The sequence below is a fragment of the Cyanistes caeruleus genome, chromosome 8 (genome assembly GCF_971803275.1).
Source record: "Cyanistes caeruleus chromosome 8, bCyaCae1.hap1.1, whole genome shotgun sequence".
Taxonomy (NCBI): Eukaryota; Metazoa; Chordata; class Aves; order Passeriformes; family Paridae; genus Cyanistes; species Cyanistes caeruleus.
In genome coordinates, this window is record NC_141708.1 from 9489144 (window position 1) to 9516149 (window position 27006).

Below are 27006 nucleotides of genomic sequence, written 5' to 3' on the forward strand. Positions count from 1 at the left end.
ATTAATAATTTTATTGCCTATAATCTTGATGGAAGGATGCACCCAGGGAATTTCTAGAAGATATTAATTGTGTTTTCATTGCACCATTGCACTGATTTGCAGAGGTGAAACAGTCTCTCAGTTACAATGATGAAAACCTGATTTATTTCCTGATTAGTCCTGATTCCTCTCACTGTGATATTAAAAGCACAGTGTGGTGGTTGGCAGGCCATTCCTTCCCAAGGCACAATTTCTCTTGCATCAGCCTCAAGTCAAAGGAGCAGAAAAGGACCCTGCCGACCCACAAAGGTCTGAGTCATGGAACCAGCAACAGGAACATCCCACAAATGCTATAAAGGAGAGTAAAAGCAATTCCTCCCTGCAAAGCCTGAGTTGTCTCTGCATCCCTTGTACACACTGGCAGCCCCATTCATTTGACTGGGGTGCAGAATCAACGCCACAGCAAAAAAAGGCATTTTTAAGGCATTTTGTGAGCAATACCTAACCCTTCACTCATTCCACAGGAAAAGGCAGCAAATCTTTTTCTTCATGTGATTCATTAGCAGTGTTCAAGGTGTGACATTTCCTGAGTCAGATTATTTTCTCATAATTAAGGATCGGTATTTGCAGGTTAAAAGAGGTTTACTGTCACCTAGTTAGAACAGAAGGTAGAAGGAAAAAAATCTCAGCATTGAGGCTGATTGCACTGATGCAGTTGATAGTTAGGGTGTGCTCAAGCCCACTACAGAGATATAGTCACACAATTCCATTTAATAGTCTTTAAAAATACTACTGGGGGGGCAGGGAGGGAAGCACTGATGCCTGCACAGATGTTTTTCTGCTGCTATTCACCTTGATATTGGTAAATTTATTTAAAGGTGGGGTGGTTTTTTTTGTATTTTTAATGATTGGGTGGGTTTTTTTCCCTGGGAAATAGCTTTTAGGAAGTTGAAAATTGCCCAGTTCCTTGACTGAATAGTGAATGTTTTCCCACTTCAATTCAGAGAACCATTTTCTTCCTGCTCTGCTGCTGCCATTGCAGCACTGTCGTTGACATAGTTGGGACTTATTCCCTGACACCAGCAATATTTTTTGCTTTCTCAAAAGGAAGGTGCTGATCAAATCCATTGTCAAAGACTTTCCCCAGATTATCCCTTTTCACCCTCAGTGCATCCTCACAGCTTCCCACAGATCTTTAACTCAAAGAAATCCATCTCCTTCAGGGAAGAGGGATTCTTTTTTTCTACTGTCTTACCAGATGAAAGATGAGGGCAGGTCTTTGAGGATGACATAGGAGGTTAGGTGAGAGAGGCTGGGAAGTTTGCAGCTTGCAATCAAGGAGTAAAGTTGTTGGAGAGGAGCGAGTTAAGGAAAATTCTAACACTTCCTGGATTTTTCTACATGGTCTAATAAAATACTCTCTCCTCCTTTTCAAACAGAAGCAGGCTGTGGTGGGACCTTCAGAAAGGAGGTCTCATTCCCCCATCTGGAACTGGGTCACTGTAGTGGTGCACAGAAAGATATAGAGCTGGCTTTCATGGTCTGGAAACAGTTTATCTGAAATTATCTTACTCTAATGAATAATGTTTTACTTAAAGCAGTTGTCCAGTCTTTTAATTACCTCTTTCATTACTTCCTAGGGAACAAGCTGCAAGCCAAATCACATTCATTGAATTTAAATTGCTTGGATCTGAGATGCTTTTTCTTCTGGGCTTTTCAGAGTTCTGGTACTCACTGTGGAAGTTATCTGGTAAGAACAAATTGGGTGTTTCCCAGGAACCATACCTTCAGATTGGCTCCTTTACACTTGATCATTAAATGAATGCAGCAGAATCAAATGTACAATTCAGCTTGACACTTGTGTGTAAGCAAGGTCTTCAGTACTGAGTCTGCCCATTGTAAACAGAGATTTTTTGTTGTTGTTTTTATGAAATCTCCTGTACCTTCATTCTCTCCTCAACTACAGCCTCCACTCCAAATTGCTGTTGATCTCAAATCTCATCAGTGTGCATGATTCCTCCTCCTGAATGGCAAGCGGTTGAACAGTTTATGGATGCTGAGTTTGAACTCAGTGACTGTAAAAAGTAGCGAGAGATCTCCTGTCTGACAACAGAAGTTTGGAGGGCACTGTAGTCTCTTGTTGCTGAAGTGATGGAATCTGGAGTGTCTAGAAACGCACCAGCTTTTCTACTAATCCAGGTGCCTACATGTCATGCTTGTGTTAAACACAACTGTGCAAGTGGACACCATGTTTCAGAAGGGAGGAACAGCTTCTAATTTCCATCATTCTCCTTGTTTTGCAGATTTCCTTTTTGGCTTCATGCAAGGGAGCAGAAAACAGAGCTTATATTCTGACTGAAGTATGACCAGTGTCTCTTGCTTGACTTACAGGGCAGCTCAGTCTGACCCCAGAGCTGGTCAGTTCAAGCTCTACATTCAGAGCATTATTGATAGAAAAGCATGTTTCCTATGTAGGCAGCTATTACTACCCACTGCTATTACTACAGGCAATGCTTAACCCATCAAAAGTCACAGTGAGAAGATGGTTTAAAAGGGCCAATTCCTTTGCACAGGTATAAATCTCCAGTAATCAGTGGGTATAAATTCATAAACATACACATACAGACAGTTCAAAAATAAAATCTAAAAATAGGCAAAGAGACTTCACCATTTACCTGCACAAATAGTGAAAAAGGTCCCTGGAGGAAAGGACTTGTACTCCTGTGATGTGACTGCAGAGGAGGAGCAGGAGAGTCAGAGGAGGCAGCAGGAGGTATCAACTCCTCCTCCTCACAAAAGCAAGCAAAGCTTAACTTCTCAGGAACAGTGCAAAGATTCTTGATGATCTTATAAGAAAAGTGGAAGAATAAATAAGTAAAAATACTGGTGTCTTGAAAGGTTCTCAGGCAGCAGCCCCTGCTGCTTAGCCTCATGCTATGCCATTAATATAAAAAGCTTGCAACACATCCTGTGGCACTCCACTGGCAGAAGGCAACCTCCCAGAAGCCAGCCTCGTGCAGCCAAGGATCAGCTCTGTGATTCTGGTGAGCTGACAAACATGCCCAGCCCAGCAGGAGTCCCTTTCTGAAGGAAGGGAGAGCAGCAGGGAGTCTGGGCTGCAGCAAGGCTGCCATCGGGAAGCACATGCCATCAGCTGCTGGCATGTGATGTCTGTCAGTGAGCTGGGATGCTGGCAATGGGCGTTTCTGTATCCCACAGCCAGCAAAATAAGTGGGGTTTGGAGTAGAACCGAACCTCTTTGCATGAGGCATACAGTGATTTAGGGAATTTTGTTAAATATTTTGAAGTATCCCACACACAAGTAAAAATTGTGCCCTAAATCCAGTTTGTCTCTCAGCCATATGCAGTTCTTGCAGATTTCAGGACAGCAATTCTGAGTGTTGGTGAAAAAAACTTGGTTTACAGAACAATAACACCATCACCATTCAGTGGTAAATCATTACAAGAGGCTGACATGACCCTTCACTGAGTCATTAATAAATCAGGCATTAAACGTTTCTTACTGTTCACTTGAATTAACAAAAGAAAGGGATAATGTAGAAGCTGAGGTTAACAATAGCTGAAATCATTCTTAGTTATATAGACATAGATCCACAATTATGTAGGCACTTGGTTCTGATGAGATCTCTGTGATATAAGTGTGAAGGACCAATCTGTAGAGTTATGCTGCCATGTCTGACAAATTCTTACGCCTCTCCATGTGCAAACTGAAAGCCAGGCTAGGGAAATAAAAACTTCCCCTGTGGACTATAATGTTAAAAAAGAAAAGAGATTGGCCCTGAGGCACTTGCCCCTCCAAATGATTGCTCATTTGAAGTACTGTATTGAGAGTTCTCTCATTCCCAGTGTAGAATTCTCAGGTCAGACCTTATTTTAGAAGGTGAATTGGAGGTTGTTTTAAAAGGTGAGCTCTGATATGACTTTATTTTTGGAAGCCTGAGAAAACACAGGTTTGCAAACACTGTCATAGTGCTTTCTTAAGCAGAGACAGCTCTTTTGTTTCCCAAAAGCATGATGTGCTTGGTCTCCCTGAATGCAAGTTAAAACAGAAATCTAAACCAGCTCTAAGAGAAGAAATTGCATTAGTGTAATTAGAAGTGTTCAGAGATCTTTTTCTGGTACTCTAGGTACATGAGAGGACAAAGTAGAAAACAGAAAACATAGAAAACAGAAAGCAGAAAAATTCCTGTGTGCATGATGCTGCAGACAGGAGAGTGTTCAGCTTCTGGGTAATATGCTCCATTTGTCCCTGAATAAGACAAAGGTGGAAGATGCTGTTCCTTTGCAAGGCAGCAGAGAAAAGCAGTGTCAAGAATTTCCCTCCCCCAGATATTTAACTGCACAACAGCAAGAACCAATTCAGTCAGATAGTTCTCAAAACAGTGCAACTTCAAGGACTTATCTACAGAGGGCATCTATCTCCTTAATATCACACCCTTGGAGATGGAAATTATTTGATTCTTTTTTCATTTAAATTCCTTTCAAGGGGAATGTTGCCAACTCCCATAGACCTAGTGTTTACTGAGAAATTAAAGTTGTCATTTTTAGCCTCTCAAATGTCAGTGAGAGTTAAGGAAAAGGCTGTTTTGTTTACAGACATTTTTAGCAAGATGTTGGAGAATCGCCAGCATAAAAAAGTTCATTTTTCCTACTCATTCTCACACCCCATGATGAAAATTGAAATGAAATAGATTTATCTCCAGGAAGGTATGTAAGATTTTGTCAAATGAGCACAGTATCTGGATCATTAAGATGCCCTCAATAACTGCTGGTGACAGCAAAATTTCATGAAGAATGCATGTGCTTTGAGCACATCCAGAGAGATGTGAGTCCCTCAGTTTAGTTCCTGTGCTTTACAGCCTGCTGGAGCATGAGATGCCCTTTGCAGTGTCACAGTGACAAATCCACTGCATAACCCCCAGTGGGTTATGCCAAGACATCTGAACATTGGAAATCCCAGCACAGATCATCAGCTTTCCATGACTGGCGTAAGGTAAGGCCTCTCTGGGCCACAAAGACTGGCTAAATGCAGCCCTGCAACCCAAAGAAGCACCTGCCCATCCTTCTTGAAATCTGTGTCATCTGCATTCTGGGCTCCAGCTTAGATAATTTAACTGAATAAATATTTCATCAGCCATTTCTCTTAGAGGAGGGATGACCTGTCCCAGCTCACAAGGAGGGCACTGAAAGATGACACTAATCTAAGCAATTCAATTCTCTAAAAGTTGGGGTGAGAGGGGCACTAGCGGATGGATTAAGAACCTCATTAAGTCTTTATGCAGAATTTTACTCCCTTTAAAAAAAATACCCTCAGAAGCTGCTTTGTAAGTCACTTAAAGGAAGAAACTGCAAGAGAAAAGCAATACTGAAAGTGTTGTATTACTCTGAAGGAATATTGGTTAACTTTGGTTCATGCCTTTTATTTTGAAGGATTGCTATGTCTTTAAGAGTTGAGATACAGCCTGTGCACCAGAATCCTTTCAACGCAATGCAACAGTCTGACTACAAATGAGGCTTTAGGCTTAAAAGTAAGGGACATTATTAGTGATGGAAATTCACATGTCCATGGACACAGACACAATCCCCCACATTGATGGCTCTTATAGCAATCCAAAGACACCCAGGTGTGAGACATTACTGTTCTATGCCCAGAAATTATTAAGAAACTATAGGATCCACCAGAAAAAAAGATGTTTCTTGCTGAACTGTAACAATTCAGGGTGTTTAACTTTCATCCTGAATCCTTCTTGGAGACCTGCCAGAATCTCTTGATCGCAGAGTTACTCAAAATGTTTGTGTAGAGGAAAAGATACTGGAGTATGATACACATAGTCCTTGCTTACAATACAAACAATATATGTTTTGTAAGCATGGTTTCGTCATGATGACTGAATGATTAAACTAAGAGAAGAAGCAGATACAACAGATATAAATGTTATATATTTTAGAGGCTGAGACATTCTGCATTCACCCTGCCTTGTGCAATGATGTCACTGTGATGAGATTGAAGGGTTTTCTTTTGCAAAGATCCTGATCCCAGCAATGAGGAAGCTCAAGGCTGAAGCAGAAATCATATTCAGGGGTAGTAGGTTTATAGTTGCCTGGCAGATTGCAGCATCCTTCCATCAAAGTGCACCCAAAGGGAGAGATTTTCATGCAGTGCTTTCACATTCTACCTGCATTGTCCCTGTCAGGCTTTACCAATAACTCCAGAATTAGCCATTTTTAGGGAACTCAGAGCAATTCCACTTAAAATGGGACTCTGATGCTGCCTTTGTTCCACCCTCCTGCTGTGTTTCTGAATTCTGGGATGATTTGGTCGTCTTGATACCAGTAAACAGTTCTGGATGCAACATGTTTCTCATTTTCATAGATAAGGATTTCCACAGATCTGAAAAGAGTTACCTAATCAAATTCCTTACCAGGCATACTTGCTCGCTTGAACTGTATGTTGGGTATTTAATTATATATTTTGCATAGATAGATAGATAGATAGATAGATAAAGATACCTTTGCAGTCTTGGTCCCATGATGATCCTCCCCACTTCTCCTGGTTGAGCCCATTGTGAAGGAGAGAAAAAACATGGCAGAAGGAACTCTCTGCTCTGCAGTGAGAACAGTACAGAAAAACAGAGGTTACAGCTGCATAAGCAAAACTGACTAGTAAACTTCCAGAACTTTTCACTATGGCAATTTACACAGGACTGACTCCTGGGGGTTTCTGCATGAAGCTATCTTTGCAACACACTTTTGTCATAACATGGGTACAGACAAAAACAAGCTTATCTCCTTGATCACTAGCAGAGTTTACTTTCAGCACAAAGACTAAAAGAATGCAGATCTCTTCACTGGGGACAAGGGATTTTTTTTTGATCAGTGAGTTGGTTGTATTAACAGTAACAGTTTGAAATATTTTTATAATTTATTTTATAAATTTATAATTTCATCTATTTATAACTTATTTTTATAATTTATAAGAAATAGTTATTATTTTATAATATATAATATATAATATATAGATCATATCAATAATATTTAATAATATGTATTTTAATGTATTGTACTATATATTGTTTATGGTAAGTGTTAATATAACATAATGTAACGTAATATGATATTTATCGTATTTATTATATCATGTTTATTATATTAATTATATGCAACATATTTGTTGTTGTTGTTACTATTATTAGTGGTGGTGGTGGTGGTGATTGCTTGGTTTCTTTTCTCCTTTTTAAGCAAATGCATCAAGAAAATGCATCAAGAAAAAGCAAAGGTATTGAAAGACACAAAATAAAGGCTTGGTGGATGTTCTGCTTTCTTCCACCCGCGATAAACAGGCAAGTTTACTGGGCAGGGCTTTGCTGAGGGAGAACCAACTTTGGAATCTTAGGTCATGTGTGCAGTTAAGTGTTTCATCCAGAATGTGGTGATCTCTACAGGCTCATGTTGCCTTGTCAAGTTTGGGATTTGTACTTGACACCCACAGTGTTACATCAAGACTCTTTGGCAACTCTGCCTATACGAGGAATGCAGAGCAACAGTGCCCGTCCCTGGTTCTAGATCCTCTGGGAGGACTTTGGGAACATTGTTGTTGATGTTTGTGGGAGCAGGATCATGTCCTGTGACCTTACCAAGTTTCCTATGCTGCTCATTCTCCCCTCATTTAAAAGCCACTTATGAGACTTTACTCAAACTTTCCAAATAATTTTGCTTTTAAATATAACCAAGCCTGGGAAAATTTCTTTTCATAATGGGAAATTTGGGGAAGTTTTATCTCTGCGGAAAAAATTACCAAAACAAGATGATATAATGCAAGCTGTTATAAACCTTCACTCTGGTGTTTCTGTAAGCAACTGTTGTAATGACAGAAACAAAACCAAGGAACTATTGGAAAGGGATTTTTCCAGATATGAGGGAGGACATCACAAGGAAATAATTTCTATATTTCAAGGGTTGGGATTTGTGAGGCAAGAATATACATTTGTATATTCTGATAGGGAAAGCATTTTGACTGGCTGTGACAAGATGTATGCACAGCACAAGGGTACCTCGGAACAGGAGGAACTGGAGGCAGTGACATGAGAGGTTTTTTCCCACTGCTATGCATCTTGCTTGAATGGGCAGCTGTCAGCATGCAGGGTCATTTCTAGGGCCATTGGTTGGGAACAAGGTAAAATTAAAGCCCCATTTTTGATCTCCAAACATGGAGATGTTCAGGTTCTTAGGGCACAACATTTTGACTAATATAAATAGCCTTGGAGATAACAGTGTTCCATCTCCATCTGGGGAAATTCAATGGTTATTTGAAGAGCTTTTTTTTCATTTTATTTTGTTCTACTTTCAGGAGAAGGACCTAATCCTGCTGTACCATTTATTTAATATAACTCTTTAAAAGTGACTTCTTGCAGATTTCATGTTTGTTTGATATTTTAAAATGTTGAAGAAAACAGTAGAGCCTTTTATTCTCTTTGTCAGCATGAGGAAAAAAAAAAAAATCATTACATTTAGAATTCTAAATGAGAAGATATATCAAGGAGAAAATAGGCCAGCAGTCTAAAGAAAAAAGATGTGATACTTACGCTCTTGGAAGGACTGAGGAAAAACAAAAAGCATTCCTCATACACAAACCCTTTAAGGCACTATGAATAGATCTTTAAAAATTCATCTGAATTGAATTCAGACTTTCAAATTCCAGCCTGAGGTGACTTGGATTTCTTTGTTAAGTACATTTAAACAAAACTCTTTTTGTGCTCTCCTAAACTAACAATAATGAGGAAAAAAAATTAGCAATGTGCAATTGCAAATTCTTTTGACACTAAAGGTCTTTAACTCTGTTTTTAAAGAAAATCCAGCTATTGCTCTTCTCCAAAATTGAAGATTGAGAGAATGACAGGAGTTTCAAGAACAGTGGCTTTGTATAAATGGACGACCTTTTCATCATACTTTTTTCTTGCTAACTTGGACTTTCTTTTCCTCCAGGACCAAATAGAGTGAAAGGAACTGAAGCTGTTATTCTGGCCCTGTGAGTTCTCTTTCCCTGGGTTCCCATGGTGATTGGAGGGAATTGCACACACTGGCTGCAGGCCACTGCAAAGCCCTGGGCCCCCCAGGCAGTCAGGGTACCCCTCCTGCTCCACCCAGCTGTGGTGGGATGGGAAGTGGGGTGACAATCACAAACTCCTGCTCTCTCTTTTCCAAGCTACCAGTGCAGGCACTGAGTACTGCTCCATCTGTCCCATCAAAGCTGCAAGCCTTCCCCTCTCCAAATAACCAGCAGAACACCTTGACACGCTGCAGCAATGTGTGAAAAGCAAGTCCTCCAAAGGACTCAAAGGGCCTGTTCATCATCTCAACGTGATTGCTACAGTCTAATCTCAGCCTGTCCTCTTATGTCCAGGAGGAAAGGTTTATGATGGGATTTTCTGACCAGAGAAGTTATGTCACCTAATTTTGAATGTCAAACATTGTTTTTTGCTGCAGTCCTGTACTTCATTGTAATGCCATAGCCAAAATCAAGAGCTCAGAGATAAAGAAGACACAGTGTCTGAAGAAGGTGATTTTTCTCTAATCTTGCTCTGCCTGCAATCTTTCCATTAGTTACTGGATCATACACATCTGATGGACAAACTCACAACAGACCTGATCTGGTTCAGAATTAGAAGCCAATGGTTCAGGGGTCACTACAAAGCACATTCCCAGAGGGAACTGAAAATCTAGCAGCAATTAGCCTTCAGGTTCAAATCGAGAGGGAATGGTGACTTTGATGGGATTACAGCTGGATTCAACTACATTGTTTTCTCTGTTATCTGAATCTGATGTTGTCCCTCCCTTTGCTACATACCGAAATGTCCATTGAATCCCACTAGCCCTGGGTCCTTTCTGGACAGTTTCCTCAGCTGAAGCCAAAGCCTGGCAATAGAAATGCAAGAGAATTTGTTTAATTACCTTTGCCAGTATATTGCAACACATTAACCCAAGAGACAAAAACATTTTAAAAACCTTCTTAGAATTTAAAGTGATATCTCCCAACATTTTCCCTTTGATTTCAACTAATGTATATCATTAGTTGAATTGATTGTTATTACTGTAGACCTTGCTGTTATTTGCTGAAAGTATTTGACTTGAGATCCCAGAATATTGTTTAGGGGCTTTTTATCAGTCCTTTTGCATCTTAGATCTTAAAAGCTTTCAAATAATTTTGCTTATCAGACGACCTCCAAAAAAATTCGCTTTCTCCTACTAGATGTATGAAAAAAGCTTCTTATGTAGTATTTTTTCTGTGTTTAACTGTATTATTTTTATTTTCTTAATATTAAAATTAAGAGTGTTTTTAAAATATATATTAATATGTGTCTTTAGTTGCATGGAGGTAGACCCTAAAAACCAAATAAGCCTTAGCAACCCAAAACTTATTTTTCCTGTTATTTTGTATGTGACAGTTGTAACTCTTTGATGAAAGAGCATAAGAAACTAGAAATAGAGACATTGAGAGTCCCTCTGGCATCTCATCCCCAGAGTTTGTGTTACAGCTTTCTGTGGGAATATATACCAGAGAGATGAACAAATCTGTGCTTTATTCTGCCACCATCCATTGGGAAACCTCTTCATTAATTTAAGAGCCTCAGAGAGGTTCAGAGGACTGTACGGAAATCTTTGGAGGGATTTTCTCAGATGCACAGCAAAGCTATTTTATCATAATAAGAACTTCATGCTGCCTCATATTTGATGTATTGAATATTAAATATACACACATTACAGGCATTTTGTTCATAGTGTGACAGTATGACCATACAGACACATTTTTTCCTGCTTGAGCAAAAAACTTTTTTTCTATTGAATGTGTTTGGATTACAATCAGAATTTATTTTCTCTTAATCATAAAGCACAAATTGAAGTTGAAAAGTTTCAAAAGTACTAATGAAGAAACTGAGCCAAAAAAATGAAATTAGTAATTCTTTAACTGTATATTGCCCAAAAGTTCTAAGCTAAACTTTAATGAACAAAGAATTAATTCAAAATGAAGAAAAGGCTGCTCTTAAGGTGAAAGTTAATATAATAAGGATTACTGTGATATTACTTCAATATATAATAACCAATCTATATTTATGGATGGACTAATTAAGACACTGAAAGAAGAGGTCTGCTATTAAATGGAAAATAGAAAAATAGATCAAGGAAAGAGTCTGAGGAAAGATTTCTGAATAATTAACTGATTTGAGATTGACCCAAAATCCCTCTCATTTTGTCAGTATTGTTGTCTGTTGTTGCTATATTTTTTATATAGCAACTTTTATTTTTTTTTTTTAGTGCTTTCCACTCAATTTGTGCTAAACCCACACTTCTGAGTATGGGTTATTCCCAGTCTTCTGAGAGGAAATGCTACTTGCCCATTTTAGAATGGGATGAATAAATCCATGGATCTGCCATTTTGGGGATCCTAACAGACTGGCAGTCATTTCTCCCTAAATGCTGATGGCATTTTAGGCCTCCCTCTCCTTTGTGAGCCAGCTCAGGAAGAACAGCATTCCCATCATGTGCACAAACCCTGCACACACAGGTGACTGTGAGCAAAGCAGCATCTGCCAGCTCCAAATGGTTTGCAAGTGTGAGGATGTTATTTGTCTGCTTAAGTGCAATTGAAGGAGTGCAGGTGCACTTTATTTATATTCATAAAGTACATTTACACAACACTGGGGACCCTGTCTCATTACAGTAGTGAAGTTATTACATTTGAAAACAGTTGTTGAACAAAGATGTGACCTAAGATCAGATGTACAGAAAAATGTACCCAGGTCCCCCAAGATGTATCTGAGGTGCTGCCTAACAGAGAGATTTCTCATTCCTGTTCAAAAATCTTCAGAAATGAAGCTCTGAAGCTTCCTTAAATTCTGATTCAGGGCATGTGAGCTGCTGAATACATGAGCAGAACCAGCACATTCCTGCTCAACCTAGGGGACTATCTCAGAGCAGGACTCCCATCTAGAACACCCCACCCAAGCTTTCCCATTTCTCACTGTTCTCATCAAGAATCAGGCTCAAACCCTGGCTACATTCAGAGCAGGCAGGGTGAGATGCTGCATCTGGGCCTGGGTGATTTTGTATTCCTGGACAAGGCTACGGATGAGAAGAGCTGTCCTCTTTTCTCTCATTTCACCTATGAGAAGAGATGCCATTCAGACAATTCACTCCTGTGAGCAACACATGCTAAATAGGATGTGAGCTCCTTCTTAGCCACACATCTGACATATGAACTGCTGGCCAAAAAAATTAAGTCCACACTTACCTACTCAGTGTTTCTACCAGTTGCCTAATGGGGTGTAGGTTTGTAACTCTCATTTTTTCCCTACAGATTTTACAGACAATTTGGTGCCTAATTCAGGAAACTAGAAGCACACAAATAAGGTTAAACAAATTAATTTATGGGGCGCTACTTACAGATCATTCACTGCTTTCCTAATGTTCTAAAAGCATCACAATTGCTCTGTCTACATTGATTTTAGGGCAGGAGCTCTGGAGTTCAACTACAAAACCCGCCTGTAATCACAGCACTTTGCTGTGCTCATCATGCACTCATTACTAGAGCCAAAAAGTCTGCACTTGACAAGGCCCATCAGATGGCCCTGTTAAGCCAAGATCCCTGCAGAAGACCTGTTCAGAGTGAGGTCAAGTAGTGGCCTCAGAGAGAACCACAATATTCTGAGTTCTTTAATTTCTACCCCATAAAACATCATTGTGCAAGAGAACTGCATGTCCAAGATAGGTCTCAGCCTTCTGAAGAAAGGTCTTAATGAGAAAACCATGAGTCCCTTCAGTGGAATTACATTTGAAAATGGAAGCACAGCAAGGCAATTTGCCTCAGTAACTAATTCCTGATGTCTGTAACTAGAAGCATCAATACTTTAGCAGCCACTGCTTTAGATAATTGGAAATTAGGATGATTCTTTCACAGAAACTGGTGTAAAGGCTGACTCAGCCCGGATTTCCACACTGTAGGTTCCTTTTTAGTGTCAAACTGAAAAGACTTGTGGAAGGATTTTCTACCCATGAATCAGAAGAAATAATTCATTATTGAGCTCAACCCAAAAAAAAAAATCTATTGCAAAAGCAAGAAGAGGTAGGGGACTGTGTTTAATCTGAGCAAAGGTTGCTCAAAGTTTGTTTAAAAAAGCTTAAACTCTTCTGGCCCTTTCAACATTAAAAGTTCATTAGTGTTGCCAAGGTAGCCTGAAAACTTCAGGGTGCACAGTGTCTTAATTTGGTTATGTCTGCACACTTTTGGCAAGCTATGTTATCTCTTAGCAACATGTTCTGTTATCATTTATTATCATTTCACAGTGTGGAAAACACTGCACACACTGGCCATGTGTGAAGCAGTGTGAGCTCTAGAGTGGTATTTTTCAGAGCATTTATGAACTTTTCCATCAGATTTAGTACATGGAAGTTCAAATCCTTTTGCTTCCCTAGGACTTTGATAGAGAGGCTGAGAAAGCTTGCAAACCACAGACTCTTTCTTTCTTAAAGCACAGAGAATTCCCCTTGCAGAATAAATCATTATTATTAAAATGCAGGTAATCAGCAACATAGCCTCTAAGGAAACCACAATGTCAGACAATATGTTCAAAGTGCTATAAAACTGGCACATTTACTGCTCTTACATTCCTGCCTTTCTGAAGCAGCAGAGCAGAAGCACAGACACTAGGTTGACTGCTAGGTAGCAGTTTCTCTTCTTAGAATTCAGGGCTGCAAAGGAGTACGTTTTTCTTCTTTGTTCAGCTTTATTCCTGCAATCTGTGGCTGTGACAATGGCAGCACAACTCCTGCACAGAGGGAGGCCTGGAGAAGCTGGGTCCAGAGTGTTCCCACTCACCCAAAACCAAGGCTGTGTTCCTGGGTATTTCAGTGGACACTTGGAGCAGCCTCAGCAAGGAGTGATGGGAACCATCAGTACTGTTCCCTCTGTTGTCCTTTTCTACTACTTTATTATTCACCTCTACCTTACACCATGATTTGCAGATTTGCAGCTTGGCCTGGGGGACTGTGTCTTGCTGCCTTTCAAGTTAATGAAATTTTGCACATTTTTCCTCTTTGGGCCACTGAGATCTGTAATACACAAACATGGATTTACCCAGAGGGAGGAGGCAGCCAGAGGTCAGTGCCCTCCACACTCACTCTTCTTGCAGCACCATCTGCTTAAAGTCACATCACAAGGAAGGGGCTGTGCAGATGAACAGTTGCTTTTGTCAATAATGAAGGGACCCCACTCTAGCACAGGTGTCCCCACAAGAATTGAGGAGCTAGAGCAAATCATACCCTTCCAACAGGAATCTGAATTGTCCAGTTTAGGATCAGGGGTCTTTTCTTATGATCCCAATAGCTCCCTGGATTTTGTTTTGCTGGCATTTCACAAAAGACACCTTGATCATCATTGGCATTTCAAATGTAAAACAAATAGTGTTGCAAAAACCTCAAGAATAAATCACTCTCCACATACAAGTGACATAAAACTGAACAAGTCGCAACTGAAAAACAATTTGCACTAAAAAGAATTCTCTACTCTCTTTTTATAAGCACTATCTGTATTACTGTCTGTAGATGCATACTTAAAGTAAATATTATTAAATGATTTCTCATTTCTTTATACATAATTATCTTTTCTATCTGCAACGAAGTCACTGTGCTTCCCCGTTATAATTTCCCCTTCCTCTCATGTTCAAGAGAGATCTGAGAGCATATAAGAGAATTTGCTTAATTATAGATTTAACTCCAGCAATTTTTCAATCTGTCTGCCTCCATCTTAGTATTTATAAAATGTTATAAATGTTAGGTACACTGTAGATTCAGTTCATGCATTTTTGGACCCTATGTTTTTCAAATTAAGGAATAAAATAAACAAAAATACTCCTTTAACAGTTTCTTGTTCCTATAATCCCTATGATTTTGCTAGCTGTCACAAAAGCAATACTCCCACAGAAGCTGAGGTAAGAGAAATAAGACATAAAACTCCACCAAGCATAACCCAAGGCTAGTGGATGTTACCACTGCCAAACAGAGCAGATACTCTTTGCAGAGAAATGTAGTGTCACAGATGCTTCAGGCCCATGATGTTGTGGTGATGAGAGCAGACCTTGCTGTAGTAATGCTGATAAAATATACTGAGAACATCAGGATTTTTTTTTTTTAATACAGGGTGATCTCCAGCTCACTGAGAAGCTCTGAAATCAATGACCACTGCATCAAGCTGAGGACTGGTTATTCCCAGGGCTATTGCAGAGAAATTTCAGTTCAACCTGGCTGATGGTTCCCATGTAGTTTCATGTAAGTTGTCTCCAATGGGTCCTGGCTGTTTTTGCCAGCCTGGTCTCAGGACCAGTCCTGTCTTCATGAACTGCTGCCTGCATTGTCCTCCTGAAACCCAGCTTTCTGGACTATTTTGGCAATGTTCTTTAGCATGTTATTATTTTCCCAAAACTAAGAAAGGAGATGAGCAAATCCTACAGACTTACCTAGACTACCTTAACTCTGCTAGAACTCTGTATTTTCTGGTCTTCCTCCTAAACTGTAAGAAGGAAGGATTTCTTTATGGTAAGTGTTGTAAAACCCTGGCACACGTTGCTCAGATACATGGTAAATGCCCCATCCATGGAAACATTCCAGGTCAGGATGGAGCAACATGATCTGGCTGAAAATGCTCCTGATCACTGCAGGGTGGTTGGACTGGATGGCCTTTAAAGGTCCCTTCCAACCCAAAGTATTCTATGATTCTCTGGCATGCTCCTTTGAGTGTCCCAAGGGCTACTTCCTCTGATCTAAATGAGCACACATTCCATGTGCACTGCAGCGCTACATTAATCCAGCAGGGACAGAGGACGGGCCAAGTTCCATGTGGGAGTTACAAAGTTATGCTCGAGGGAATATGGCAAGATCCAGATTTACATCAATGTTCTCAGTGTTATTCAAGCTTTGCAAAAGCAGGATTCATGATTTTATTTTCCAAGGAGATGCTTAACAAAATCAGGCTTTTAGCTGAAATTTTATATTGAAGCATCATTATTGCATCTCTAAAGAACAGTTCTCATTAAGTGAGTGAACGGACAGATGCCCTAATAATAGCTTGATTTGAAGTGCAAAGTGGGTTGAAGTACTCAGCATGCCATCTTCTAATCAGGAATGAAAGTTTTAATGCAAGGCTTCCTGACAATCACAATTTTGTAATGCTTACATAAATGGCTCTGTAGATGTGTGTATGTTTTTTTAATTTACTGCGTGGGTAAAGGAATGTATTTCCTGGTGATGCAAAATAGAGTCTGACTACAAATGCAGCAAGGGCTCTCTGCACCTGTGAAAAAATTTAGATGATCACATCACAAAGCCCCCTCATTTACAGAAATATCTTGTAGTCTGGAGCACTCCAGCACTCCAACTGCCTGCACCCTGAAATAACCTCCTTGCACCTTGAACTCTTAGGGGACAGCTCATGTAAAAGATCCCATGAATTCAAGTTACCTTTGACTTTGTGTCCAGGAGACAGTCAGAGGCACAGAAAAGAAACACAGACTAGGCAGATGTTCTTCATCTCACTTACCTTTAAACACACCTTTCTCTTCCCCGCCCCTCTCTAGATAACTGAAAGTTGTTGCCAAGACCATAGCCAAAACAAGAAATGATCTATGGTTCTTCCCTCAGCCACACTTAGCTGCACTGTCAGGCCTCTCAAACTCCTGAAAAATTAGAAAAAAAAAAATTGCTCTTCATTACATTGTGCCAGTAGAACAACAAATAACAATGGGGAAAATAGGATAGATATTGCATCCCAAAGTATTTTCAAGCTCCATTTCTTCTAGGTTGATCAAAGACCATTCCAGAAGCCCTGTCCATCTTAATTCACTAATATTCTAGAAGTCCTCTAAGGATGAAAGGAGCAAGATACATGCCAGATGGTCTCACCACTAAAGTAGCTCAAGAAAAATCTGAAGCAGCTCCACAATACTACTTCTGGTTAATGATTAGTCAGGAGGAAAAGTTTGGCTGCAGGATCTTTGATCCATGAACATATTTGTAGTAATTGGGGTCATGGCAATTCCTGTAGCTAATGCATTTTAAAAGGCCAAAGTCAGTAACCTCTGAGTAATTGGGGCTGTTACTGGGCAAATAACACACTTTGGAGCAATGACATTATATCAATTATGTGGGGTGAAACCTAGAGGTGAATGTTTGTAGGAACAAATAAGAGCTCAATCAAAACTTGGGATGAACCATTATAATTTTAGTCCAAAATCCCAGATCTGGTCAGTTTATTGCTCACCAGTAACTTAAGTTCAGGGAGGACCTTCTGGAGAAGTCATATCTGAAGTCACTCCAAGCCATGAAGTGAAGCCACAAGGCAGCAGTGGCACCTGCCATTATGAGAGGGGAAGGAGACTGCTGCTAACCCAAACCTCTCTTCAAGGGGTGAAAGGCCAGTTTTGGTGAAATCTGGAAGGAGAAGAAAAGAAGGAAGCACCACATTTGGTCCCAAACACCAGTGGTCCATTTGGTCCACCATTTGGTCCAAAGCACCAGTTCAGGATGTCTTCCTGGACACAGAGTTGCACTTCAACATCTCCAAAAGAGTAATTGCAAGAGTTACCAGGACAAGGTGTATAGCACCAATGGCTTACCTTCAACTCTGCTGAAAGAGATGCTGCACAGAAGAGCAAGGATATAATCCAAAATCCTGCCAAAGAACAATTATTTCACAAAAAAAACATGGTTCTACAAAGAAAATAATCATGCTCTCATTAAGAGATTAAATCAATCCAGCCCAGTAAAGCTCTACCAATATGAAACAGCATTCCCATAATTCCCATTTGCAGACTCTGTTTTCCTAAATATTTGCAGATAGATGAAATGGTGCCAGAGCCCCTTTCATAGATTACCAAAAAAGTCACCTTTTCTTCAAGAATTATTAACTATATTAAGGAGAAATTGCAGCAGCCAACGATTGTCTCATTCTCCCAAGTCCTATTCACTGTAAAGTTGATATTGTATGGAAATTTAACTTGTATAATTATCACCAAATGCTGTCTCAAAGGGTTCCAAAGCACTTTAGAAATAGTACAATATTGGCTCAGGTACAAGCCAAACCATGCCCCTTCTGCATCTGCACAGAAATCAGCATGGCTTTTCCTCACTGCTCAGATACAGCCCTGGCTGGAAGTGGTCTGGAGCACTGGCAAGGAGACAGGGCCATGTTTCCTGCAGAGGACCATTGCTCCAGGGCCCTGATGCACTTGGACCCTGCAGTACTCTCTGCTTGCTGTGCCACAGCAGGTGAGCACACACTTCAACAAGCCATTCCCATCTCTCACCACATGACAACTAACTAGTGCTCTGTGGGTAGCCACTCCACTGCCTAGGATTTAAGACACATGATTTAAGCAGCTCAACATTTCTTTGTTTCAGACCCTGCAGCAGCTCTCTATTTCTTCATCTCACATATTTCTCACTATTCTGGAAATTTTCAGGTAGAAGGCAGATGCCTGAGGAAATATCACTGCATGATATGCAGTAAAGTGAAGATGGGATACTATATACATAAATACTTGGAAACATAAACACATAATGTAGGAGATGTTTCATTCCTTGTGCATAGCTCATTGACTGACAATAAGTTATTGATCAATTATACTCTGAAAGCATCTTTTTACTTACATAAATTGTCCCCTTCTGACTGGGACTGAACACAACATCTATTATCTCCAGTGAATACAGACTGTGGGTTAAAGCAGAGTGGATCATCCCGGGCCCATCCCTGTCCTGCTCTTTTGCAGGGGCTGTGTTTTGCTGTGCACTTTGCCTCAGAAAACTGGTGCCCTAATGGGGTTGGTTCAGAGCAGCCCATATTTTCTCTTCCCTCCTCTTTTCTGGTAGAGTGATCTGATGACATTCACCTATGAAGGAGTCAAATAAAGACCCCTCAGGTTACAAGTGACCCCCACAACTTTCATTTCCATCTTCCCGGGTTTTGGCATCAGAGCTGAAAGAACAATGGTGAGATCCGACTTTACACACAGAAGGACAGACCAAAGTAAGGTCATTTATTCCTCATTTTCCTTAATAGAACTAGGTTGAACATAGTAAAAAAATCTCACATCTGAATATTAATATTCATAAGAAGTTTAGTCTTATTTCAACAACCTTGAATAAATGATAGAGAATGTGATAGCACTGTGGTCGCAGCTTATTCTAATGATCAAAGCACTTCATCATTGGGGAATAAATGTTCTACCTAAGAAAGAAAAAAAAAAAAAAGTTAATCCCCAAACAAATTTATTACTTAGAAGAAAAATTCACTTAAAATTGTCCCATTAACTCTGTATAAAGAAAATAGGTGGTTTATATTGTGCCATAGATTTTCAAATTATCCTGCAGTATATTTGGCTGAAACAGCTTGAGTGAAAACTGGGAATAAACATTAGTTTCTGCAGTTTGAATATCATTGTGGAATTTTCCCAGCTGTACAGTGCAGTACACAGTACACCCTGTTCACAGTAGTTTGCAAGCTTCTTCCCTCTGAAATGACACATAAGCTGGGAAAAGAACTGACCTTCGGTTTCATTTACGACTCAGATTGATCTGTCTTCTCCATGTCAAAACCTTTGGTTTTTTGACCTACCAACACAAACAGATCCTTTTTACGTTACTCAGCCCTGATATCTGCAGCTCCCAAGTCACTACTCCTCTACCTGAAGACAGCATGCTTGGCAGATTTTTCACATCCTGGCAGGTCTTTTAGGCTCTATTCCCACCTTAACAAGTATTTTAAAGCTACAGAGAATCCCCTTGCCAGTGAATCACGAGCAATGTTGAAAAAGCATGCACTGTTCTCAGCCTTCCAAGATCTTCAAATCTCCTCCTAGGAGCATGCATCTTACAGGGTTCCAGTCACAGAGCCTTGGAGATTAGATTTGCTTTTCTACTTCTGTTTATACAGGGGTGGCATTTCCAAAGGAGATGCCCCCATTCCTCTATTTATGAACACGCCTGCAGCACCTGGCTCTGGGGGGGGGTTTCCCTCATATCTCACCTGGATTTCTGTTTTCCATAGCGAGACAGTACACTGGATTTTTATTTTTAATTTAATAGATCATTTTTTGTGAAGGGGAAAGCTTTGTTACTGGAAAAGAATGGCAGGAGGATAATGCCTGAGATGACTAGTGAAAATTCCTAATCACTTGCAAAATCTAAAAGTAAAGGTATAATTCTGAATTTTAATCCCCCTTATGTATTGGGACTAAATTGATCCCATTTTTTATATAAAATGAAAAAAAAAAGAAAACAACCCTACAGATAAGAAATTATTACAACTCTATGAATGTAGTTCTAGCCAGGATATTTTAATTAACAAGAGGATGGATGCATGGATTTTACTTGAGATTTTTGCTGCAGGAAAGATGGAATAGAAAGCTATCAAGGCAGGACTTTCATTCTTGGTACACAGAGCACATATAACATGACCAAGAACTCGATAGCAATATAATATGCTAGTGAAACATTTTGGAATTGAGGACAAAATGAAATTATTCGCTGTTGAGATGTACAGAATTTCCATAGTGCAGAAGACACAATGCACAGTTCTTTACCACTCTTTTTCTAATCTAACCAAGCAGCTGCCATACTATTAATTTGAACTTACATCATATATTCCAGTTGATTTTATTGTGTGTGTTGTTACTGATGATGATCTTACCTCCACTGTGTTTCTCTAGGATGAAAATAAGGAAAGAGAGGAGCTGATACCCATGAGAAAAAAGATAAATTAGTGGAAATAAATTATCCTGTTTCATGTATCAAATTTTATTAGAAATAAAAGGAAGAACATTTATCAAAAGGTCTGGAGGACATGTGATCACTGACTGTCAGCCTGTATTCATTTACAGAAGATTTATCATTCTCAGGGGCTTAATACATTTTTACAGTCACTTGACTAGATAGTCATTAATCATTTTTCATTTTCAAGATCCTAACTAAACTACAAATTCAAAAAGTAATAATTAAAATCTTCTAAATTGTGTCCTTATGAGTCTCGATTCATAGGTATACTTGGGGACATGCCATAGTTGTTAACAGGTTTGCTTATCTACTTGATTTGAGTTAATTATCTTTCTGAAAATCATCTGTACCTTTCAATTTCATTACATAAAAGCAAGCTCGATCAAAAGACTGAATGAATTCACAACTTCCTTTTCACTGATTTTAATTGACTCTCTGGTGCTTTCAGTAAGAGCAAGTAGTGTGACCACCCAACTCACAGACTGAGAAGCAGCCCTAGAGAATTAACAGCAAAAGGGGATGATTTCTGTACACAGAGAAAGTGAACAACTTGAGCTCTTTCTAACTTGGAAAAGAAATAAGAATATATCTAGAGCTGCACCACACTTTATGGGCACTGTTGTTAAAATGCTTCCCAAGCATCCTTCCCTGGCTGTGATCAGAGATAAGATACAGAGCTCTGGGGACCTTGTTTGTCTGTCTGTAACCATCAGTTCTGTTTCTGTACTGACCCAGGAATTAATCAAGAAATGTTCTTCTCCACAGTAAGCTTCTTAATTGATTTGTAATAAATTTACATATTTATTTACAATAAATAAACACAGGAGCTCAGAAATTAACAAGACACACCGTGTAATGGTACTTAGAGGCCAAAATATTTGCAAAAGGTTTTTCTGGGAAGAAAGGATTGGTGCATTCCTGAATTTTGTGTTAGGATGCCAGCTAAAAACCAATCTATCTGTTCTTTTTCACTCTTACTGGTACCTGAGGAGAACAGCATAGGCTTCACTAGAGTCCTCTCTGTTGGAAGATGCATCTAAGGACCTGGGCACCCAAAAATAACTAAACCTGAAGCAAACTTTAGGCTTTCCAGAAGCAAATGTTTCATGTCAAAGACAATCCTGGATGAATCAGCTTCTAGCTCTCAAATGTTCATTGGAAATTCATGCCTGTGCTTGTTAGGCCAAGGCAAATTAGAAGCACTTCAAGCAATTTGGAAAAGCCACTTTCCAGAAAAATTCTGATTGCCCTATTTGCCACACCACACCTGGAAGAGACGCACTCCTGAGCCAAAGGGCAACAATATGAAAGGGATTCCTTTCCTTTTGAGAGTTTTTAATTACCTAAGCCCCATGGACAGAATTCTCTGCACCCAAACTGTTCTGGACCCTGTTAGAAGGAACATAGAGCACAAACTCAAAGGATTTCGACTTTGTACGTGTAGTTTCCCTATTTTCCAGTTTCATTGCTCTGCTTGATTGCAATTACAACACAAACACCACATGCCTTTCTGGCATTACAAAGAGCCAACTTTTGGACTGATTTTTTGATTAATCACATTTGTATGCTGAAGCCTAAAATTAGTTAAAGATTTTCAAAAACGTATCTTTCTGTCAGAAAATGTGCCAGATTAAATTTCTTTCATGGGAACACATTGATTTCAGTAAAACTGAGATTCAAAAATGGAAACAGAGCATGGGACTTCTTGTACAATAATAACTCAAATTATGCAAATATAAATTCAGAGATAATATTGGAAAATATGAGATACAAAGTAATGGATTTTCAAAAATGCTATTCTTGGTGATTTAAGGTTAAAAGTGTCTTTTTTTTTCTGGTTTTCTCAGGAAAGTAGACATATAGTCCCTTTCATCTCTCTTCAATGAAGTTTATCAACACTCAATGACATTAAAGTTCCTACATTCATTACCATTCTCACACTGCCTGGAATTGTTTGGAAAGCAAAGCAAACTACAAATAACACACTGGTACCCTAGAGTGAGACATAAATGCACCAGACTCTTAGAAATCATTTAGCCTCAAGTCAGAAAAAAAGGGAATAGCTCAAATACCTTGAAAGATCTCACCAATATCTCTCCAGTTATCCCTCCTTTGGTCCATTTTGAAACGTATATCCATGTTTAATAAATATTCAATTATGTACTTTGCTTTGTGCACAAGTAATTGTGTGGAAATCTACCCATGGAGTCAGAATGATGTGTAAAATTATACCTTAGGCATTGAGAAATTTATTCTAGAAGATCTTAACAAAGACAGTGTTTAGAAATGTATTTCTAAAAATCTGATGCGTCCAAGTCCCCGCCTCAATGGAAGGAAGAAGGAACTACAGGTGACAAATACATTCTGCTTTAAAAATGTTGCTTTAAACCTGCAATTTGTGAGGATGCAGATGGTAATTTCTGTGCTTTCCTTTCAGATTCTGTATTTGTCACTGACCTTGGGTTCAACAAGAATTATTCCTGTAGAATCTCTCTATGCTAAGCTGTTGACAGATACAAGGACCAAAAAAACTCAGATTTGCAAAAGTCAATTATTTTAAATTCTTTAGATTCTCTTTTGCATAACCCTGCTGCACTGCTGTCAGTTTCTTACCAGCCCTTACTATATTTTCCTTCAAAGAAAATGTAATTTTCAAGGAACACATCCAGCTGACAAATGTGGAAAATGAAACACACTGTCCAAAGAACAAGGTTAGCAGTGTTATGAGCTTCATATATTTTGTTTCAAATAGCAAAGCACCACCAGCCACCATGACCTCTGGGCTCTCAAGGAACCCTAGGAGCTCTTCCATTCCTGAAACATTTTTCACTTGTGTTGGGTCCTTTTGTCATCTGGGCAGAATTTTCCTCACAATTAACCAGAGCAAAGATTCTCACAGAACATTCATCAGACAGGCAGTGATATCTGGTGGTCTAATCCTTCTAGACTGAACTGAGAAGGATTTTTGCCACTAAAGGCAGTCTCTGGAGAGACCACTCAGTATCTTTTACAATCCATTCATACCATTGCATGACTGCACTGGAACTGAATTCACATGATACTAGGACCACTCAACATATTTGGCAATTCTCCCCAGCAGGAACCTTAACAACCAGGCTGTGATGGTGCTTAATCACTCTGCTGTGAATCTAGTTTGGCCACAAAGCATCTCTGCTTCCAGCTCAGAAAGGAAATTTAAAAAGTAATTTTAAAAAGTGTTTGTACTTGAGGAGAAACAAAACTGTAACTATGTTGCTGCCTTTCCTGTTTAGTTCATAATGAGAGGTATGGAGCTTAAACAGAATGAAATTTGAGAACTCAAATAGTTTGCCAAGATCTCTCTGCAAACACATTCTTCCTCATAGCAATGACAATACAGCACACAAACACCTTGAGGAAATGCAGGAGCATCAGCTGTCACAATGCATAGAATCACAGAATTATTTTAGGTTGGAAAAAACTTTAAAGACCATTAAGTCCAACTGTTTATCCAGCACTACCAAGTCCAACACTAAGCTATGTCCCTCAGTGCCACATTTACACACCTTATAGGTACCTCCAGGGATGGTCACACCACTACCACTTCCCTGGGCAGCCTCTTCCAGGGATTGACAACCCTTTTAAAGAAATTCTTCCTAATAGCCAGTCTAAAGAGCCCCTGATGCATCTTGGGGCCATTTCCTTTTTTTCTACCACTTGTTATATGGGAGAAATGAACAATCCCCATCTCACTGCAACCTCCTTTCAGGGCAGTACATGAGACACCACAAGAAAATTAGTTATCAAAAAATTCAGGAGAAGAAAATATTCCTGCCAACACAGCAGAGAAACAGTTAAGGTGCAAGAAGGTTCCTTTGCAGGTGGAGCCCTGGACACAAACTAAAATTCACATTATCTCTTGGCCTTGCCAGTATCCTTCTTGTGTTATCAGAATCTTTGTGGACCAGACCATTCTGTGTAGAAAAATTTGGACATTACATCAAATATTCCAATATTACATCTAATAGGGAAAATGTCATTCTGTGCCCTCTCTACTGAACCTGTTCAATCATTTACACACAACAGCCCCGGTTCCAAAGCAGGATCTGAGACAATGCTTAGCCACCAGAGACAGGATTTTTTTTTTTATTCTCAGTTTATTTTGGCCACAGTTTATGTGTGCTTTTTTGCATTGTAAATTACAATCCTTGGACATGCCATTTCACCAAATACATTAAGGATCTGACCCATCCCTTACTGAATGGTGGCAGAACTCCCACTGACACCATGAAAACAGGATTAAGCACTAATCTTTTATGCTAACCATGAATGCCTTTTTTTTCAGCTCCTAAACTGCAAACACCACTGAGATCACTGCATTTTTCAACTGTATCTTGTTTAAAATGTGTGTACTGTTTGGTTTGCTGTAGCTTTTATTAGGGGAGGAGATGGAAGTGCAGCATTGATGGCTTTTTTCATTCTGAGAAAAATTGTAAGTTCATCCTGACGCTAATAGCAATTACTGCAGAAGTTATGACCAGAGATTGCAGACAAAACCCCATTTTTTGCAAAGAAATTTTGAGACCAGCATAAGGAGTGTAATGGAAAATAAAGCAGGGTAGTATAGCGCTGAAAGGAAAATTGGGCTGGGTTGTACCTAAAGGAAATAAGCCCAAGTTCATTTTACATAAGTGAATTTAATGCACTTTACCTTCAGCCCATCTACTAATTGCTCAATTTATGAGTAGCAAGGAGATTTGAACATTTTATCTTTAAGTGTTGTTTACAAAAAATACTGGCTGGATTTTGAAAGTCCATGATAATTTGAATTCATACCTATCTTATCCAAACTGCAGGTAATTTAGCATAAATACTAAATTCTGCCTGGAAAAGGAAGAAAAGGGATTAAAAGATTTAAATCTCTTTCTAAAGTCTCTTGAAATGATAGATACACTTTAAAAGGAAATAGGACTTGAGGTAAGACTGTGAACTCAGCTATAAATCTGGAATGACTTTTGTGAAATTATTACAAATGTTCAGCTTGATGTCTTTCCCTGGACTTTCCAATGCATTAAAAGCAAAGGTGAATTTTTCTGTTTTCTGCAATTGTGAAAACTTGAGAAATTGAGACTGATAGCAGAGATGAAAGAAGCTGATTTTTCATTTTTAAAGTAGTCTATTTAATTACAGCTGATGTTCAAGTTATTAATCGAGTAGTGTTCTATTTCATTTGCTAAAATTTATTTTGGATTTTTACTTTATTTAATAAAGCATCAACTGACTTTTCCTGGCAAAAGACAGGAACCCTCATAGCATATAAGCAACCCATCCCAGCTGCCTGGGAGCACTATCTGCTGTACAGCATATGGGCACACCCTACAGCAGCCTTCTCATATTTATAACGTTGGAGATGGTGAGAAACACCCAAGGAAGCAGAATTTGCCAAGTGGTGTGATGATACTTAGAAGAGCAAAATAGTCAAAAATAGGAAAATGTTGTGTTGCACTAAGAAAATACCTGCCAGATGTCTGAGGCTGACAGTGTCCTGAGATTGCCTTACTATGACTTACACCAGACTTCTGTATCCCTGCACAGAGCAGGAGCTTGATTCCCTTTGACAGTCAGGTTATGGGGTTTTATTCCTGTCCTCTGATAGATTTTCCTATCTCCATCCCACTCTGCCTCATGGTTCCGATTTGCAGCTGAGTGACCTCGGATACCACAGTTACATCCATGGCTCTCTGAGGAAGGATGGAAGGCACTGAGTACCATGTCAAAAGTACTCATGTCAAAAGGCACTGAGTACCTCTGTGCAACTGCTCCTACGTTCTCAAAAGACCCAGAAATGGACACAGGGTAAGTGCTATGGTACTGCTACCCTTCTCATCTTTCCCAATAACCTCAGAGAAGTCATCACACCAGAATGTTTCCTTGGCATAAAGGAAAAATGAAGTCACTTGCTCGTGACATTTCTCTTTCACTGTAATTTTTTGAGAAGTCAAGGCCCTTCTGGAGCTTTTGAAAAGCCTTTTTCTGGGCCTTTAATTAAGCACCTGGGTCTTTCAAAAAAAAAATCATAAAAACAGTTCTTGAGCACTTTTCATGCCTATGAGTGTTCTTTCATAACTTTTTGCATTTAGACAGAATGGAGCTTCCCTGGACAGGCTATAAATGCACAGTGAAACTCAGAGCATGTTTATGTAAAGTCAGGTC

The 27006-nt window shown here is 39.3% G+C and overlaps 1 protein-coding gene across 1 annotated transcript in view; it reads right to left on the minus strand.

Moving 5' to 3' along the window:
- Positions 1–27006, minus strand: part of LOC147651861 (uncharacterized) — a 55683-nt gene that overhangs the window by 17269 nt on the left and 11408 nt on the right. Inside the window, exons 4-9 of the mRNA XM_086900487.1 lie at positions 19180–19270; positions 17661–17716; positions 17306–17475; positions 16586–16721; positions 9845–9912; positions 6511–6605 (exon numbers count right to left, since the gene is read on the minus strand). Coding sequence (XP_086756613.1) covers positions 6511–6605; positions 9845–9856 — 107 coding nt within the window. The 5' untranslated portion in view covers positions 9857–9912; positions 16586–16721; positions 17306–17475; positions 17661–17716; positions 19180–19270. The remainder of the gene's footprint in view (positions 1–6510; positions 6606–9844; positions 9913–16585; positions 16722–17305; positions 17476–17660; positions 17717–19179; positions 19271–27006) is intronic.